Raw genomic sequence first — 19,378 nt, 5'->3', positions numbered from 1 at the left:
TTGTGAGGTGTCTGTTTCTCAAACTAGACATTCTAATGTACTTGTCCTCTTGCTTAGTTGTGCACCGGGACCTCCCACTCTCTTTCTATTCTGGTTAGACAGTTTGCACTGTTTTTTATTTTTTTTTATTTACCTGTTATTTTACCAGGTAAGTTGACTGGGAACACATTCTCATTTATAACAACGACCTGGGGAATAGTTACAGGGGAAAGGAGGGGGATGAATGAGCCAATTGTTAACTTGTCGACCAAAGATTAGGTGACCGTTGTACTGTGAAGGAAGCAGTAGACAGTGTTGTATGAAATCTTCAGTTTCTTGGCAATTTCTCGCATGGAATAGCCTTTTTTTCTCAGAACAAGAATAGACTGCTGAGTTTCAGAAGAAAGTCCTTGTTTTCTAGCCATTTTGAGTTTGTAATCGAACCCACAAATGTTGATGCTGCTGATACTCAACTAGTCTAAAGGCCAGTTTTATTGCTTCTTCAATCAAATCAAAATTAAATCAAATTTATTTATATAGCCCTTCGTACATCAGCTGAATTCTCAAAGTGCTGTACAGAAACCCAGCCTAAAACCGGAAACAGCAAGCAATGCAGGTGTAGAAGCACCTACACAATCAGACAATCAGACCAACAGTTTTCAGCTGTGCTAACATAATTGCAAAAGGGCTTTCTAAAGATCAATTGGCCTTTTAAAATTATAAACTTGGATTAGCTAACACAACGTACAATTGGAACACCAGAGTGATGGTTGTTGATAATGGGCCTCTGTACGCCTATGTATATATTCCATAAAGAAATCTGCCGTTTCCAGCTACAAAAGTCATTTGCAACATTTACAATGTCTACACTGTATTTCTAATCAATTTGACATTATTTTAATAGACAAAATATGTGATTTAAAAAAACAGGGACATTTCTAAGTGACCCCAAACTTTTGAACGGTAGTATATAAAAATAAAAATAAACCTGAACTATGACATTTACACAAGTATTCAGACCATTCAGACCAGACACCTTTTTTAGCCTCGTTTCTTCTTGGGTATGACGCTATAAGCTTTGCACAACGGTATTTGGGGAGTTTCTCCCATTCTTCTCTGCAGATCCTCTCAAGCTCTGTGAGGTTGGATGGGGAGCATCACTGCACAGCTATTTTCGGTCTCTCCAGAGATGCTTGATTGGGTTTGAGTCAAGGGCTCTAGCTGGGTCACTCAAGGTCATTCAGAGACTTGTCGACCAAAGAGTTCGATCTTGGTTTCATCAGACCCGAGAATCGTGTTTCTCATGGTCTGAGAGTCCATTAGGTGCTATTTGGCAAACTCCAAGCGGGCTGTCATGTTCCTTTAACTGAGGAGAGGCTCCCGTCTAGCCACTCTACCATAAAGGCCTGATTGGTGTAGTGATGCAAAAATGGTTGTCTTTCTGGAAGGTTCCCCCATTTCCAGAGAGGTACTCTAGAGCTCTGCCAGAGTGACCATCAGGTTCTTGGTCAGCTCCCTGACCAAGGTCCTTCTTACCCAGATTGCTCTGTTTGGCAGGGCGGCCAGCTCTAGGAAGAGTCTTAGCGGTTCCAAACTTCTTCCATTTAAGAATGGAGGTCACTGTGTCCTTGAGGATGTTCAATGCTGCAGAAATGTTTTGGTACCCTTACCCAGATCTGTGCCTTGACACAATCCTGTCTCGGAACTCTACAGACAATTCCTTTGACCTCATTGCTTGGTTTTTACTCTGACATGCACTGTGAACTGATGGAACTTATATACACAGGGTTGGGCTTTTCCAAATCATGTCCAATCAATTGAATTTACCACAGGTGATTTAAGTTGTAGAAACATCTCAAGGATGATCAATGGAAACAGTATGCACCTGAGCTCAATGTCGAGTCTCATAGCAAAGGGTCTGAAAACGTATCTAAATAAGGTATTTCAGTTTCTTATTTGTAATACATTTGCAAAGAAGTATTTAAAAAACGTTTCGCTTGGTCATTATGGGATATCGTGTGTAGATTGATGAGGGAAAAAAATACTTGATCAATTTTAGAATAAGGCTGTAATGTAACAAAATGTGACCCGATTCAGGAAACTAGGCGTATGTCGCAAGTCACGACTTCACAGGAGAGCCGTTTTAAAGTAAAAAATGTGTTTTTTATCAAAATGCATATTTTGGGCAGAAATGCTTTCTCGATCGAACATGTGAAATGTGTACCTTAATAACAAACTTGTATACCATCTGTAAATACAAATTAAATTGTTAAATTACGAGCCTTGTTGGTTAACCCACAGAAAAAGTGAGCAACCTTTCCACTAGCCATCACTGGCTGAGATAATGAGTGGGCTGGACATGCCGAGAGAGGAGAGAGGATTAGTTTGCCATATTGAAAGCTTCTGTCTTTTTGAGCTCGTCAGTCTGTGCTGGTAATCTTTTAAAAATGCAGCTTTAAAAAAAATATTTTGTGTTGTGGAACTGCATAAGAGTTGCTCTCCACTTTCTGGAGGATCAAGTTTTGAAATCAGTGGAGTATGATAGCTAAAGAGAAGGAGAAAACACCTGTCTCCGGATTACATCTTCAAACTAAGAGCAACCGTGGTATGGTATTCCTGACAGGGAGACGCGTCCATCATGCATGATGATGTATGCAAGACCGTCTAGAGTTAGCTAGCTACATTTTCAGATATGACATGTTTCTAATTTTGACAGAAAGTGGTTTCATTTTAAGCTAAAGTGTACTGTTAGCTAGCTAGCTAACATTAGCTGGCTGGCTCCCTAGCTGACGTTATTATTTATTTCCCAGAGCCGTTTGCTTTTCTAGTTAGAGCCTAATGTTAACTAGCTAACACTGGACCTGGTTGGTTAGCTGCCCGCACTGTGGAATTATTGGCACATTGTTCATTGTTGTTTAACTAGCTAACATTAGCTGGCTGGCTCGTGAGCTAACGTTACGTGACGTGTGTGGTCTTAAACCTTGTTTATCTAGCTAGGTTATTTGTTTACCTAGCTAGCTAGCTAGCTAGCTATATGTCTTAAGCTGATGTGTACTGTTAGCTATCTAGCTAACGTTAGCTGGCTGGCTCCCTAGCGAACGTTATTATTCATTTCCCAGAGCTGTTTGCTTTTCTAGTTAGAGCTTAATGTTAGGCATTGTTGGTACTTTGTTCATTGTTGTTTAACTAGCTAACGTTAGCTGGCTGGATCATTAGCTAACGTTAGGTCACGTGTGTACAACAATTGTTGCTAGCAGAGCTGGTTAGACTGTTTTAATTTTATCCAGAGGTAAACAAATCATCGGCCAGAGCGTCAATTGTGCACTACGAGAGCGAAACGAGACAATAATGTACAAAATTACATAGATTGTCACAGCTAATAAAGCATAATATTGCGCAAGCAATTTAGCGTTTGAATGCTGAAGTTTCCACACGTACAATTGAAGTCGGAAGTTTATACACCTTAGCCAAATACATTTAAACTCAGTTTTTCATAATTCCTGACATTTAATCGTATTAAAAATTCGCTGTCTTAGGTCAGTTAGGATTACCACTTTATTTTAAGAATGTGAAATGTCAGAATAATAGTAGAGACAATTATTTATTTCAGCATTTATTTCTTTCATCACATTCCCAGCAGTCAAAAGTTTACATACACTAAATTAGTATTTGGTAGCATTGCCTTTAAATTGTTTAACTTGGGTCAAACGTTTTGGGTAGCCTTCCACAAGCTTCCCACAATAAATTGGGTGAATATTGGCCCATTCCTCCTGACAGAGTTTGTGTAACTGAGTCAGGTGTGTAAGGCCTCCTTGCTCGCACACACTTTTTCCAGTTCTGCCCACAAATGTTCTATAGGGTTGAGGTTAGGGCTTTGTGATGGCCACTCCAAAACCTTGACTTTGTTGTCCTTAAGCCATTTTGCCACAACTTTGGAAGTATGCTTGGGGTCATTGTCCATCTGGAAGACCCATTTGCAACCAAGTTTTAACTTGGTGTGTGCCCGTCCGCCCTTTCCTACGGCTTTAAAGGCTTCCACATGGTTCCCAGCCAAAACCGTTCAGAAGAGTTTGTGCATATCATAACGATATAAGCACCCCCACAACATGATGCTGCTACCCCCGTGCTTCACGGTTGGGATGGTGTTCTTCGGGTTGCAAGCCTCCCCCTTTTTCCTCCAAATATAACGATGGTCATTATGGACAAACAGTTCTATTTTTGTTTCATCAGACCAGAGGACATTTCTCCAAAAAGTACGATCTTTGTCCCCATGTGCAGTTGCAAACCGTATTCTGACTTTTTTTATGGCAGTTTTGGAGCAGTGGCTTCTTCCTTGCTGAGCGGAAATTCAGGCTATGTCGATATACATGTAGGACTCATTTTACTGTGAATATAGATACTTTTGTACCTGTTTCTTCCAGCATCTTCACAAGGTCTTTTGCTGTTGTTCTGGGATTGATTTGCACTTTTCACATCAAAGTATGTTCATCTCTAGGAGACAGAACGGGTCTCCTTCCTGAACGGTATGACGGCAGCGTCCTCCCATGGTGTTTATACTTGTGTACTATTGTTTGTACAGATGAACGTGGTACCTTCAGGCATTTGGAAATTGTTCACAAGGATGAACCAAACTTGTGGAGGTCTACAATTTGGGTGATTTCTTTTGATTTTCCCATGATGTCAAGCAAAGAGGCACTGAGTTTGAAGGTAGGCCTTGAAATACATCCACAGGTACACCTCCAATTTACTCAAATTATGTCAATTAGCCTATTAGAAGCTTTTGAAGGCATGACATAATTTTCGAGAATTTTCCAAGCTGTTTGAAGGCACAGTCAACTTAGTGTATGTACATTTCTGATCCACTGGAATTGTGATATGGTGAATTATAAGTGAAATAATCTGTATGTAAACAATTGTTGGTTAAATAACTTGTGTCATGCACAAAGCAGATGTCCCAACCGACTTGCCAAAACTATAGTTTGTTAACAAGAAATTTGTGGAGTGGTTGAAAAACCAAGTTTTAATGACTCCAACCTAAGTGTTTGTAAACTTCCGACTTCAACTGTATGTGCAAGAAACAGACCACCTACCTCACCTTGGTCAGAGCATGAAGCTTGTCACAGTGCGCAGTTTGACTAGGCTACTGACATTCCTTAGGGCTGTTCGGGATGCAAAATGACTTGAATATCAATAACTGTCAACACAACTACATACTTAGTTTGACACTGAAGGACAGGGTGCATCAGTTGTCACAAAAGATTGGGCATTTTTCACTAGGTAGAAAGAAAGTAATATGAGCAAAATCAATGATTCATAATGTTTGAATGTTTGAATCTTTTTTGGGGTCCAATGCAGTCATATCTTAAACATTTGAATCAGGGACCGATGTGTATCGGTGAATTACATCCGTAGTAAATTTGTGAACATATTCATTGTATGTTGTTACAATTGTTTCTTGTTCTAGACTTGAAATATTGAACTCTGTCGTTTGACTCCATATTTGAGTTTTTTTCTGTCATCAACGTGAGGACCTTTTTGAATGTTGTGTACCCACAACAGTTGTCGGACCAACCAATCTGTGCTGTGCTTAGCCTAATTACTTAAGTGAGAAGCAGCAGCCCTGGAACAAAGAAATCCCAGACTCCCTTATCAGGTTAATAAGAGAAGTAGGTTATGTTCAGGGAATCCTGAATTTATTCAACCATCTTTCTGGACTACCCGGCAATTGGCCTCAGCATGCATATCTGCAGTTGGATGCTTCTCATTGTTTGTGGTTGTTTAGGGTATGTTTCGGGTTGTTTGTGGTCGTTTTAGTTTTTTGGGGGTAACTGTTTGTGGTTGTTTGGGGTTGTTTGCGTTACCTGTTTGTGGTTGTTTGGGGTACCTGTTTGTGGTTGTTTAGGGTACCTGTTTGTGGTTGTTTGGGGTGATTAGTAGGACCCCGTATTTCTGATCGGGCATCATGAAGACAGCGCTGGACCCTCTTTACCTCTTTGGCGATGAGACGGCAGTCCACCTCGTTGTAGCTTTCTCGTATCTCTGCTACCGTGGTTAAAGTTGCTACAGCCGGGTTGATGCCAAATGAGATCCTCTCCTCAGGGACCAGCCTGAAATGGAGGGGGTCTGGGCCAGAGCCTAGATGAACACATAGAATTACAGAATTACATTGTCAGACACAAATCCTGGACAAACTGACATTGGTAACACAACTGACTCAAATATGTTTCTGTATTTCTGGAAACACAACTGACTCAAAATGGCTGGCATATAGTCAAGGTCATCATGAGATGATTCTAATAGATTATAAGGGGTCGTAGATGCTAAAGGAATCATAATGTGTTATACAGTATCTGCAAGCTTTAAGTAAATTGACTACACGGTCTTGAGTCCATGGCCAGTTAATGATCAGACAAACACCTGTGTTGCGTAGAGCCAGGTAGTTTCCCAAGTAGGCTGTTCCCTGGTTGTAGATGACTCCTACAGCCCCTGGACTCAGCACTTCCTCAAACAGGTAGGTGGGCCCGACGCGCCACACCAATGAAGCGTGCTGTTTCCATATAGACGGCGTTCCAATGAAGGCACACACGTCAATCACCGCCGTGGGTTCCATGGAAATGTACTGACCCGGGAATGGTTGGATGTACAGCATCTGACAGTGAATCAGAACACATAGAGAGTTCTCTGCATTGTCACAGCACAGAGTGAGTAAGGGAGTAGACAGTACCTCAACCAATGACATGAGCTACAGCTAAAAATCACAGCAGCAGTGGAAAAATCGCCAATGGCCTCCAACACAACAGAAGTTTATTCGATCATCTTTCAATGTAAAATGGATGAATTTACTCTCTCCTACTCCTGTACCTTTGCTGCTCCCACCAGTTTCCCATTGAGGTGGGCCGTGACCTTACAGCTCTTCTTCACGTCCTTCGCCATGACAATGGCCAGATGGTGCCACTGACCTGGGGTCAGCTGACTGGAGCATTTGAACCTCAGAGAACCTGGCAGTGGGCTGGGGGTCCGCACCTGTGGCTCCATCATATCTGGCAATTAATACATCAATCAATTATACAACAATCAATCAATCACAGAAGGAGTTGCAATCCAAATCAAACAGTAATCAACTAAAATTACAAAAATCCACCGTTTGCTAAATCTTTCTAAAATTAGGTAATTCAGAGCAATCATAGCCCCAATCCCAAATTGACCCCTAATCTCTCTTCCTTGCCCTGTCATAAGATAGTTGGAAGTTATATCATAATGTTTATACCAATCAAATCCTTTCAAATTTCCAAGTGCACAGGGTGTAGGGCAGGGGTCTACAACCTTTTCAAGCATGAGAGCTACCAGTCATCAATTTAATGATGCCAAAGACACGACACAGTGAACACTGAGGCTGTACCCTTACAGTTTTAAACAGGAACCAATAAATAGTCTATTGTGTATATTTGAGCATAATGTAGGCCTACCAACAAAACCAATGGAGCAAATCCCATTACATTTTCACATGGATATAGCTTTTGATTTCTATGATATAGCCTACAGTAACCTATATGTGACTAATTTTGGAAACTAGGCGTATGTCGCACGTCACTACTTCACAGGAGCGGCATTTGAATGTAAACATCTATTTTTTTATTAAAAAGTGTTTTTTTATAGAAATGCCTTCTGGAACATCTGCTCTTTCATGTGCCTTAATAACAAACTTGTATTCCATCCATAAATATGAACAAAAATGTTAAATTAGTCTGTGTATAGTCTGTGTAGTAATATTATTTGAATCAGAAAGCCATTTTCATTGCTAGTTATAGCCTAATGTTAGCTAGCTAACATTGCACATAGTTTGTTAGCTACCTGAAGAATCATACCACAGCTATGACAATATTTGTATTGGTAGTAGTATGAGTTGGGATTATGCCAGTTCATTGTTTAGCTAGCTAGCTATATGTCTAAACAAAAGACTCCACTTCGGCTGGATTATTACATGACCCATCAAATTAGCCAGGTGTGTATGTGGGTGATTACAGCCATCTATTGTATTTCATGAAGATGTGTACATGTCAAGACAATAGTGACCCATACACTTAGCTTCAGTAGATGTGGCTGGGAAGTGGTTATAGCATTTCATTCACATGACCCATCAATTTAAACACTTTGTTTTTGATATTGCTACTATGTAAGCAACCACTTCACTGTACTATTTACACGTTCTGTATCCTGTGCATGTGACAAATACACTTACATTCTATTTGATATAGCATGTGTTTACCACATGGCCTCATGTGACCCCTTAAATAGAAGGGTGGGGCTAAGGCTTAAGAGAGTGTGAACGATGCTGAATTGGTGTAGACAAAGAAGAGCTCTCCAGTAGGGATACCAAAACATTAATCAACTTTCTAAGAATAATTACTTTGCCATTGTTCCTCAACTGTAGTGTATGATATACCATTTTGAAGCTCTGAGTCTCTACTTTTATCCAATGTAAAACACACAATTTCAATCTCAAACACTGCCCCTTTAATTAAGACATCAACTTTTTAACTGATTAGGTTTTCAAGACAGCTTGAAATGAAGCCGACACATTTTGTGCTCTTTTAGGAAGCAGTATCCCCATTGCTGATCTATACTCTATACTGATCTATACTCGGTAACTAGCAAAGAATATAAACAAATGCGCACAAGCGCAGCTCTGATCTGAACTGATCTGAAAAGCATGATTGAAGCCTGCTAGTCGGCTACCCCAGCCATTAGAATTCTACTCCGTTGCACTTTAGCTCTGCCTACAACAAAATCACAGACTCAATCTTGCAAAGTTAGATTTGTTTTGGTGTGTTGCATTGAAAAGCGGTTGATATAATGTTGATCCGATCGCAGAAAAAACATTGATCTACACTACCGGTCAAAAAACACCTACTCATTCAAGGGTTTTTCTTTATGTTTACTATTTCCTACATTGTAGAATAATAGTGAAGACATTACAACTATGAAATAACACAAATCATGTAGTAACCAAAAAAATGTTAAACAAATCAAAATCTATTTTATATTTGAGATTCTTCCAATAGCCACCATTTGCCTTGATGACAGCTTTGCACACTCTTGGCATTCTCTCAATCAGCTTCACCTGGAATGCTTTTCCAACAGTCTTGATGGAGTACCCACATATGCTGAGCACTTGATGGCTGTTTTCCTTCACTCTGCGGACCGACTCATCCCAAACCATCTCAAATTGGTTGAGTTCGGGGATTGTGGAGGACAGGCCATCTAATGCAGCATTCCATCACTCTCCTTCTTGGTCAAATAGCCCTTACACAGCCTGGAGGTGTGACAGTGGTCATTGTCCTGTTAAAAAACAAATGATAGTCCCACTAAGCCCAAACCGGATGGGATGGCGTAGCGCTGCAGAATGCTGTGGTAGCCATGCTGGTTATGTGTGCCTTGAATTCTATTTAAATCACAGACAGTGTCACCAGCAAAGCACCCCCACACCATAAAACCTCCTCCTCCATGCTTTACGGTGGGAAATACACATGCGGAGACCATCCGTTCACCCACACCGTGACTCACAAAGACATAGCGGTTGGAACCAAAATATTCAAATTTGGACAATTTCCACCGGTCTAATATCCATTGCTTGGCCCAAGCAAATCTCTTCTTCTTATTGGTGTCCTTTAATAGTGGTTTCTTTGTAGCAATTCGACCACGAAGGCCTCATTCACACAGTCTCCACTGAATAGTTGATGTTGAGATGTGTCTTACTTGAACTCTGTGAAGCATTTATTTCGGCTGCAATTTCCGAGAATGGTAACTCTAATGAACTTATCCTCTGCAGCAGAGTTAACTCTGGGTCTTCCATTCCTGTGGGGGTCGTCATGAGAGCCAGTTTCATCATAGCGTTTGATGGTTTCTGCGACTGAACTTGAAGAAACTTTCGAAGTTCTTGAAATTTTGCATATTGACTGACATTCATGTCTGAAAGTAATTTGTCTTTGCTTATTTGAGAGGTTCTTGCCATAATATGGACTTGGTATTTTACCAAATAGGGCTATCTTCTGTATACCCCCCTTCCTTGTCATAACACAACTGATTGCCTAAAACGCATTATTAAGAAATTTAAGAAATTCCATAAATGAACTTCCAGGTGACTTCATTCTGTAAGCCTTTCCAAGAAGGTACGCCTGATACACAGTTATCACTGCTGACGTAATTTCCTGTCACAACTTGTTAACTTGTTTACGTGCTGCTGTGCATTTTGTTGCTAGCGTAACTTTGCTACCTGCCAAATTTACAGTTTTTACTTTTTAATTACCGATTTATTTATTTTATTTTTTCCCTTGCTCAACTTTTTTCATACAACTTTTCCCTCCGGACGCTTTATCTGGACATGGTTCTACAGGACCTCCACCAGCCAAAGCTAAGTAGTAAAATTAACATTATGCCTTCTAATTGCAGTCACTGTACTCATAATACCATCTCACCATCTTAAATAAGCATGCCCCATTCAAAAAATGTAGAACCAGGAACAGATATAGCCCTGGGTTCTCTCCAGACCTGACTGCGCTTGACCTGTGGCGTTCTGCATTTGCATTGAATAGCCCCTGTGATATGGAACTTTTCAGGGAAGTTAATAACCAATATACACACGCAGTTACGAAAGCTAAGGCTAGCTTTTGCAAGCAGAAATTTGATGGTCTGAAAGAGCTGTAAAATCTGGACCCCCACAAATCAGCCGGGCTAGACAATCTGGACCCTCTCTTTCTAAAATGATCTGCCAAAATTGTTGCAGCCTGTTCAACCTCTCTTTCGTATCGTCTGAGATGCCCAAAGATTGGAAAGCTGCCGCGGTCATCCCCCTCTTCAAAAGGGGAGACACTCTAGACCCAAACTGACCTATATCTATCCTACCCTGCCTTTCTAAGGTCTTCGAAAGCCAAGTTAACAAACAGATTACCGACCATTTCAAATCCCACTGTACTTTCTCCGCTAAGCAATCTGGTTTCCGAGCTGGTCATGGGTGCACCTCAGCCACGCTCAAGGTCCTACATGATATCATAACCGGCATCAATAAGAGACATTACTGTGTATTCATCAACCTGGCCAAGGCTTTCGACGCTGTCAATCACCACATTCTTATCGGCAGACTCAACAGCCTTGGTTTCTCAAATGATTGCCTCGCCTGGTTCACCAAATACTTCTCTGATAGAGTTCAGTGTGTCAAATCGGAGGGCCTGTTGTCCGGACCACTGCAGTCTCTATGTGGGTGCCACAGAGTTTAATTCTCTGTGTACATCAAGGATGTCGCTCTTGCTGCTGGTGATTCTCTGATCCTCCACTACGCAGATGACACCATTCTGTATACCTCTGGCCCTTCTTTGGACACTGTGTTAACTCTGTGTTAGCTTCAGATGAGCTTCAATGACATTCAACTCTCCTTCCATGACCTCCAACAGCTATTAATTGCAAGTAAAACTAAATGCATGCTCTTCAACCGTAGCTGACCGCAACTGCCCAACCGTCCAGCATCACTACTCTGGATGATTCTGACTTAGAATATGTGGACAACTACAAATACCTAGGTGTCTGGTTAGACTGTAAACTTTCATTCCAGACTCACATTAAGCATCTCCAATCCAAAATTAAATCCAGAATCGGTTTCCTATTTCGCAACAAAGCATCATTCACTCATGCTGCCAAACATACCCTTGTAAAACTGACCATCCTACTGATCCTAGACTTCGGGGATGTAATTTACAAAATAGCCTCCAACACTCCTCTCAACAAATTGGATGCAGTCTATCACAGTGCCAACCGTTTTGTCACCAAAGCCCCATATACTACCCACCACTGCGAACTGTATGCTCTTGTTGGCTGGCCCTCGCTTCACACTCGTCGCCAAACCCACTGGCTCCAGGTCATCTACAAGTCTCTGCTAGGTAACACCCCACCTTATCTCAGCTCACTGGTCACCATAGCAGCACCCACCCATAGCACGCGCTCCAGCAGGTATATCTCATTGATCACCCCCAAAGCCAATTCTTCCTTTGGCTGCCTTTCCTTCTAGTTCTCTGCTGCCAATGACTGGAACAAACTGCAAAAATCACTGAAGCTGGAGACTCATATCTCCCTCACTAGCTTTAAGCACCAGCTGTCAGAGCAGCTCACAGATCACTGCACCCGTACATAGCCCATCTGTAAACAGCCCATCCAACTACCTCATTCCCATATTGTATTTATTTATTTATTTATCTTGCTCCTTTGCACCCCAGTATCTCTACTTGCACATTAATCTTCTGCGCATCTATCATTCCTTTGTTTAATTGCTATACTGTAATTACTTCACCACCATGGCCTATTTATTGCCTTACCTCCCTTATCAAACCTTATTTGCACATACTGTATGTAGACTTTTTCTACTGTATTATTGACTGTGTGTTTGTTTATTCCATGTGTAACTCTGTGTTGTTGTATGTGTCGAGCTGCTTTGCTTTATCTTGGTTACAGTTGCAAATGAGAACTTGTTCTCAACTAGCCTACCTGGTTAAATAAAGGTGAAATAAAAAATACACAGGTGAACGATCACCTTATGGTGAGGATAGCCATGCTGCAAGCCCAGCTTCAGACGCAATTGCTAGGCAAGGGTAATTTAAGTGTAGAAAAGGACGAAACAGCATCTGTGCCATCAGTAAGTACAGATAGGAGTATAAATCCCCTCACAGTCCCCGCAGCCGGACAAGTTTCTCATGGCTTCTGGAAGGAAGTGCTGTAGGAATGCTCAACCAGTGCTACTCATTCAGCCGACAGAAACTATCAACTGGTTCTCCTCATTAAGCAACGAGTCGGAGTCAGAGGCCGAGCCATCTCTGGTCTCTCCTCCTCCCGTTATGGGGTTGAAACGCCGTAAGCCTCCCACCATTAGCTCTGACAAATTGAAAACCCTAGTCATTGGCGACTCCATTAACCGCAGTATTAGATTTAAAAAGAATCATCCAGCATTTAGTCACTGTTTTACCAGAAGGTAAGGCTACCGAAGTTAATGGTAATCTGAAGATGGTGCTGGTTAACCTCTCTTGGGTAAGGGGCAGTATTTTCTATCTGGATGAAAAGCGTATTTTCTATCCGGATGAAAAGCGTGCCTGTTACTCAGGCTCAAAAGCAAGGATATGCATATAATTGGAAGATTTGGATAGAAAACACTAAAGTGTTTTAAACTGTTGAAATTATGCCTGTGAGTATAACAGAACTGATATGGCAGGCGAAACCCCGAGGACAAACCATCTCCCCCCAAAAATGTCAGCCTACGACTCTTTTCAATGGCTATCACTTTTATTATAAGACGAAATCCTCCCAGATTGCAGTTCCTAGGGCTTCCACTCGATGTCAACAGTCTTTAGAAAGAGTTTCATGCTGGTTTTTGGAAAAATGAGCCAGAAATTGTAGTTTTTCTAGGTGGCTCCCATTTTGGCTGTAGTGTTTCGAAGTGCTTCCTTTGGTATTTTTCTCCGGTAAAGACAGTAACGATTCTCCGTCTTAAATTGTATCGTTTATTTACGTATTAGGGTACCGAAGGTTTGATTATAAATGTTGTTTGACGTTTTTGGAAAAGTTTATTATTATCGTTTGGGATTCATTTATTATGCATTTTGATGGAAGGAAACTGGGTGGATTATTGACTGAAGCACACCAGATAAACTGAGTTTTTATGGATTTAAAGAAGGACATTATCAAACAAAAGGACCATTTGTGATGTATCTGGGACCTTTTGGAGTGCCAACAGAAGAAGAGCATCAAAGGTAAGGCATTTATTATTTCGCTAATTCTGACTTTCGTGGCGCACCTGCCTGGTTGAAATATGTTTTTCATGCTTTTGTATGATCTGTCCTCAGATAATCGCATGGTGTGCTTTCGCCGTAAAGCCTTTTTGAAATCTGACACAGCGGCTGGATTAACAAGAATGTATTACACTTGTGATTTTATGAAAGTTAAATATTTATAATGCTGTAGTTTGAATTTCACGCTCTGTAATTTCACCGGATGTTGGCCAGGTGGGACGCTACCATCCCATCTGCCAGTGTAGAGAGTATAGGGATTTTGTTATCCACGTCGGCAACAATGATATTAGAATGAAACAGTCAGCGGTCACCAAGCACATCATAGCCTCGTGTAAGCGTGTAAGTCAGCTAGAAAGATGTTTCGGCATCGAGTAATTGACTCTGGCCCCCTCCCAGTTAGGGGGAGTGATGAGCTCTACAACAGTCTCACAACTCAATCGCTGGTTGAAAAATGTTTTCTGTCCCTCCCAAAAGATAGAATTTGTAGATAATTGGCCCTCTATCTGGGACTCACCCACAAACAGGAACAAGCCTGGCCTGCTGAGGAGTGACGGACTCCATCCTAGCTGGAGGGGTGCTCTCATCTTATCTATGAACAGAGCCAGGGCTCTAACTCCTCTAGCTCCACAATGAGATAGGGTGCAGGCCAGGCAGCAGGCTGTTGGCAAGCCTGCCAGCTTAGTGGAGTCTGCCACGAGCACAGTCAGTGCCTAGGCACAGTCACAGACTGTGCCTCGATCTCGGTTGGGCAAAACTAAGCATGGCGGTGTTTGCCTTAGCAATCTCACTGGAATAAAGACCTCTTCCATTCATGTCATTATTGAAAGAGATTGTGATATCTCACATTTCAAAATAGGGCTACTTAATGTTAGATCCCTCACTTCCAAGGCAGTTATAGTCCATGAAATAATGACTGATTATAATCCTGATGTGATTGGCATGACTGAAACATGGCTTTTAAGCATGATGAATTTACTGTGTAATATGGGGCCTCTCCTCCTCCTACACTAGTGACCATATCCCCTGTGTTGCTAACATTTAAAATACCAACTATAATTTTTTTTTAAATACTGTTTTCGTCTTTTGAGCTTCTAGTTATGAGATCTATGCAGCCTACTCAATCACCTTTTATAGCTACTGTTTACAGGCCTCCTGGGCCGTATACAGCATTCCTCACTGAGTTCCCTGAATTCCTATCGGACCTTGTAGTCATGGCAGATAATATTCACATTTTTGGTGACTTTAATATTCACATGGAAAATTTCACAGACCCACTCCAAAAGGCTTTTGGAGGCATCATCAACTCAGTCGGTTTTGTCCAACATGTCTCCGTACCTACTCACTGCCACAGTCATACTCTGGACCAAGTTTTGTCCCGTGGAATAAATATTGTGGATCTAAATGTTTTTCCTCATAATCCTGGACTATCGGACCACCATTGTATTATGTTTGCAATCACAACAAATAATCTGTTCAGGCCCCAATCAAGGATCATCAAAAGCCGTGCTATAAATTCTCAGACAACCCAAAGATTCCAAGATGCCCTTCCAGACGCCCTCCACCTTCCACCTTTCACTGCTGTGAGGACGATACATTTTGATGAAATATGGTGAAGCCCCAAAATTGCCCTACCTGGAAGCCTGTATTTCAGACCTAAGGAAGTGGATGGGGAAAATGTTTTACTTTTAAACTCAGACAAAACAGAGATGCTAGTTCTAGGTCCAAAGAAACAAAGAGATCTTCTGTTGGATCTCACAATTAATCTTGATGGTTGTACTGTCGTCTTAAATAAAACTGTGAAAGACCTTGGTGTTACTCTGGACTCTGGTCTCTCTTATGATGAACATATCAAGACTGTTTCAAGGACAGCTTTTTTCCATCTACGTAACATTGCAAAAATCTAAAACTTTCTGTCCAAAAATTATGCAGAAAAGTTAATCCATGCTTTTATCACTTCTAGATTAGACTACTGCAATGCTCTACTTTCTGGCGACCCTGATAAAGCACTAAATAAACTTCAGGCTAGGGCTGATTTCAAGGTTTTACTGCTAACCTACAACGCATTACATGGGCTTGCTCCTATCTATCTTTCTGATTTGGTCCTGCTGTACATACCTACATGTATGCTACTGTTACAAGAAGCAGGCCTCCTTATTATCCCTAGAATTTGTAAGCAAACAGCTGGAGGCAGGGCTTTCTAAAACAGAGCTCCATTTTAATGGAATGTGAGAGAAGCAGACTCGGTCTCGACCTTTAAGTCTTTATTGAAGAGTCATCTCTTCAGTAGGACCTATGAATAAGTGTAGACTGGCCCAGGGGTGTTAAGGTGAACGGAAAGGCACTGGAGCGACAAACCACCCTTGCTGTCTCTGCCTGGCCGGTTCAACCTCTCTCCACTGGGACTCTCTGCCTCACTGGCTTACTGGTGCTCTTTCATGCCGTCCCAAGGAGGGGTGCATCACTTGAGTGGGTTGAGGCTATGACGTGATCTTCCTGTCCGGGTTGGCGCCCCCCTTGGGTTTGTGCCGTGGGGGAGATCTTTGTGGGCTATAAATTGGTGGTTTAAGATATTCCTCTAGTGGTGTGGGGGCTGTGCTTTGGCAAAGTGGGTGTGGTTATATCCTGCCTGGTTGGCCCTCTCCGGGGGTATAGTTTGACTTGGCCACAGTGTCTCCCGACCCCTCCTGTCTCAGCCCCCAGTAATTATGCTGCAATAGTTCGTGTTGAGGGGGCTAGGGTCAGTCTGTTATATCTGGAGTATTTCTCCTCTTATCTGGTCTCCTTTATGAATTTAAGTGTGCTCCCTCTAATTCTCTCTTTCTCCTTATTTTCTCCCGGAGGACCTGAGCCCGAGGACCATGCCTCAGGACTATCTGCCCTGATGACTCCTTGCTGTCCCAAGTCCACCTGGTCGTGCTGCTGCTCCATTTTCAACTGTTCTGCCTGCGGCTACGGAACCCTGACCTGTTCACTGGACATGCTAACTTGTCCTGGATATGTTGTTTTCGACTCTCTACCGCACCTGCTGTCTCTAACTCTGAATGATCGGCTATGAAAAGCCAACTGACATTTACTCCTGAGGTGCTGATCTGATGCACCCTGTGATTATAACCACTGTGATTATTAATATTTGACCCTGCTGGTCATCTATGAATGTTTGAACATCTTGGCCATGTATTGTTATAATCTCCACCGGCACAGCCAGAAGAGGACTGGCCACCCGTCAGAGCCTGGTTCCTCTCTATGTTTCTTCATAGGTTCCTGCCTTTCTAGGGAGTTTTTCCTAGCCACCGTGCTTCTACACCTAAATTGATGCTGTTTGGGGTTATAGGCTGGGTTTCTGTATAGCACTTTGTGACATCGGCTGATGTAAAAAGGGCTTAATAAAAACATTTGATTGATTGATACATCATCAAAAAGGTTGAGAGAATGCCAAGAGTGTGCAAAGCTGTCATCAAGGCAAATGTGGCTAATTGAAGAATCAAATATCTAAAATATATGTTGATTTGTTGAACACATATTTGATTACAACATGATTCCATATGTGTTATTTCATAGTGTTGATGTCTTCACTATTATTCTACAATGTAGAAAATAGTAAAAATAAATAAAACAAGTATGTGTTCTAAAACTTTTGACCGGTAATGTACATAGTGTAAACTTATGGGGCGAACTCAGTGAATTTCAATCTCTTGCATTTCTGTGCGGCATTGCATTACTTCTGCGTGGCATTCCTGGAGGAAGTGCGTGCACGCGCACATCTTAGCCGGAACATTGTTCTAAAGCACGTGTCTAATTCATTGCACGGAGGTCCAAGTGTCTGCGGGTTTCCGCTCCTTCCTTGGACTTGATTGATGAATTAATGTCATTGATTAGTAAGACACTCCCCTCACCTGGTTGTCTGGGTCTTAATTGAAAGGAAACACCAAAAACCAGCACACACTAGGCCCTCCAAAAATGAGTTTGACACCCCTGGTCTAGAGGTTGGTTTGGGATTGGTGTATTTTTTAGTAAATAGCATATTGTGCCAAAGAAAACATTACAGCACAGGTTTAGGTCATTCCAATGTCTCTTTAGCATGTCTTTACCCAGGAAGGTGAAAGGCTCCTCCTCAGTTGAGATGACCAAACATCCATCGCTGGCTGAGATGGAGACAGACAGACAGACGTACTGCTGTTCGGCACGGGACATATGACGCACCACAGACAGCAGCCAGATCGGGTGGGAATCACAGGCTGAACTGAACCTGCTGATCAGGAACCAGCAGGAATATGACAGGCCTGCTGCCGGAGGGAAACCACGACAGTCTGGTTGAATGGAAGAGGAGGAGGAGGAGAGGGGACACGCAGAGATAAAGTAAACCAAACATAGGTCATACAGCATTTTCAAAGCAAATCCATTTAAACAAGTAAAATAGGAAAACATATAGTTGTTAAAAGTAAAACATAGTTGATACAGTACTAGGTGAACTCCCTCCCCTCCTGTCTTACCTCCTCCTATCCCCCCTGTTGGGATGGAGTCAGCATTGACACCTTTCACTGTAGCCAGGGATGGTAGAAATAGACATCTGAAAACACACACACAGAGACATGCACACACACACAGAAACACACGTCATTGTCAAATCAATGGTGAGCAACAGAACATTTCGTATGACAATGACCATAGAAGTTGGCAAGACATCACAAACAGATCTGGGATCAGGCTAGTGAATCATTGGAATCCTATGCAAACCTATCAGAACCAATCCCACTTCCAACCTACCCAGTACAGTGGACTCACCCATAACCACTCTCAGTCATATCAAACTCCACAAAGGCCGGAGAGGTGGAGACTCGGTGTGGTCGGAAGCTCCTTGGTGACGTCATAGAGACCAGGCTAATGATTTGGTGCAGGGGGAGGGGCTGGCCGACAGGATAGCCAATAGGAGGAGAGGAGCTCAGCAGGCTAAAAGAGCGCTTCATGATGGAGCGAGTGGTGGTTTCACTATCTGTTAAGCTGTCTGCCTTCTCTGGGCTGCGGCCTGCAAAATGAGATTAATGCAAGATTAGTGCAACATTTCAAATGCTGTCTGCTTCCTCTAGACCAGTGTTTCCCAAACCTCTCCTCGACTACCCCGAGCCAGTCCACTTCTTTGATGTATTCTAGAATTAGCACAGCTGATTCAAATGGTCATATAATTATGGCCTTATTAGTTGAATCAACAGTGCTAGTGCAGGACTCAAATTAAATGGTTAAAATCAGATAAAAGTTCTGTATCTTTACCATTGGAGGGAGAAAAGGGGCATTGTGTGTTGGATTCTGGAGCAGAGGTGGCAGCAATTTTGTTAGCTTGGCACATCAGAGGATCACAAAGACACAGGAAACGCCTGGAGGAGAAGGAAATAAGAGGTAAGATAACATTCGTCAAGCTTTGATTTTGGGGTGAACTATCCATTTTAAATACAAAAAAGATTCCTCAACGGTGGGTAGTGAGATCAACACAGGGACAATGTTTTAAAACTTATTGAATCAGAAAGCGGAAACGCGTGTCCAGATAGTCCTTCCCTGTTTCAGTCCATTTTCTGCCATTT

General features: G+C 42.1%; 1 protein-coding gene across 3 annotated transcripts in view; it reads right to left on the bottom strand.

Annotated features, from left to right (window-relative positions):
• The window catches only part of wdfy4 (WDFY family member 4), a 191,577-nt gene that overhangs the window by 133,370 nt on the left and 38,829 nt on the right, over positions 1 to 19,378 (bottom strand). For all 3 annotated transcript variants that reach the window (XM_064934604.1, XM_064934603.1, XM_064934605.1), the window contains exons 18-24: positions 19,071 to 19,174; positions 18,588 to 18,828; positions 18,296 to 18,372; positions 17,894 to 18,112; positions 6,841 to 7,019; positions 6,397 to 6,628; positions 5,969 to 6,114 (exon numbers count right to left, since the gene is read on the bottom strand). In XM_064934604.1, coding sequence (XP_064790676.1) covers positions 5,969 to 6,114; positions 6,397 to 6,628; positions 6,841 to 7,019; positions 17,894 to 18,112; positions 18,296 to 18,372; positions 18,588 to 18,828; positions 19,071 to 19,174 — 1,198 coding nt within the window. The remainder of the gene's footprint in view (positions 1 to 5,968; positions 6,115 to 6,396; positions 6,629 to 6,840; positions 7,020 to 17,893; positions 18,113 to 18,295; positions 18,373 to 18,587; positions 18,829 to 19,070; positions 19,175 to 19,378) is intronic.

Source organism: Oncorhynchus masou, chromosome 24 (genome assembly GCF_036934945.1).
Source record: "Oncorhynchus masou masou isolate Uvic2021 chromosome 24, UVic_Omas_1.1, whole genome shotgun sequence".
Lineage (NCBI taxonomy): Eukaryota > Metazoa > Chordata > Actinopteri > Salmoniformes > Salmonidae > Oncorhynchus > Oncorhynchus masou.
This window is presented reverse-complemented; position numbering and strand designations above follow the sequence as displayed.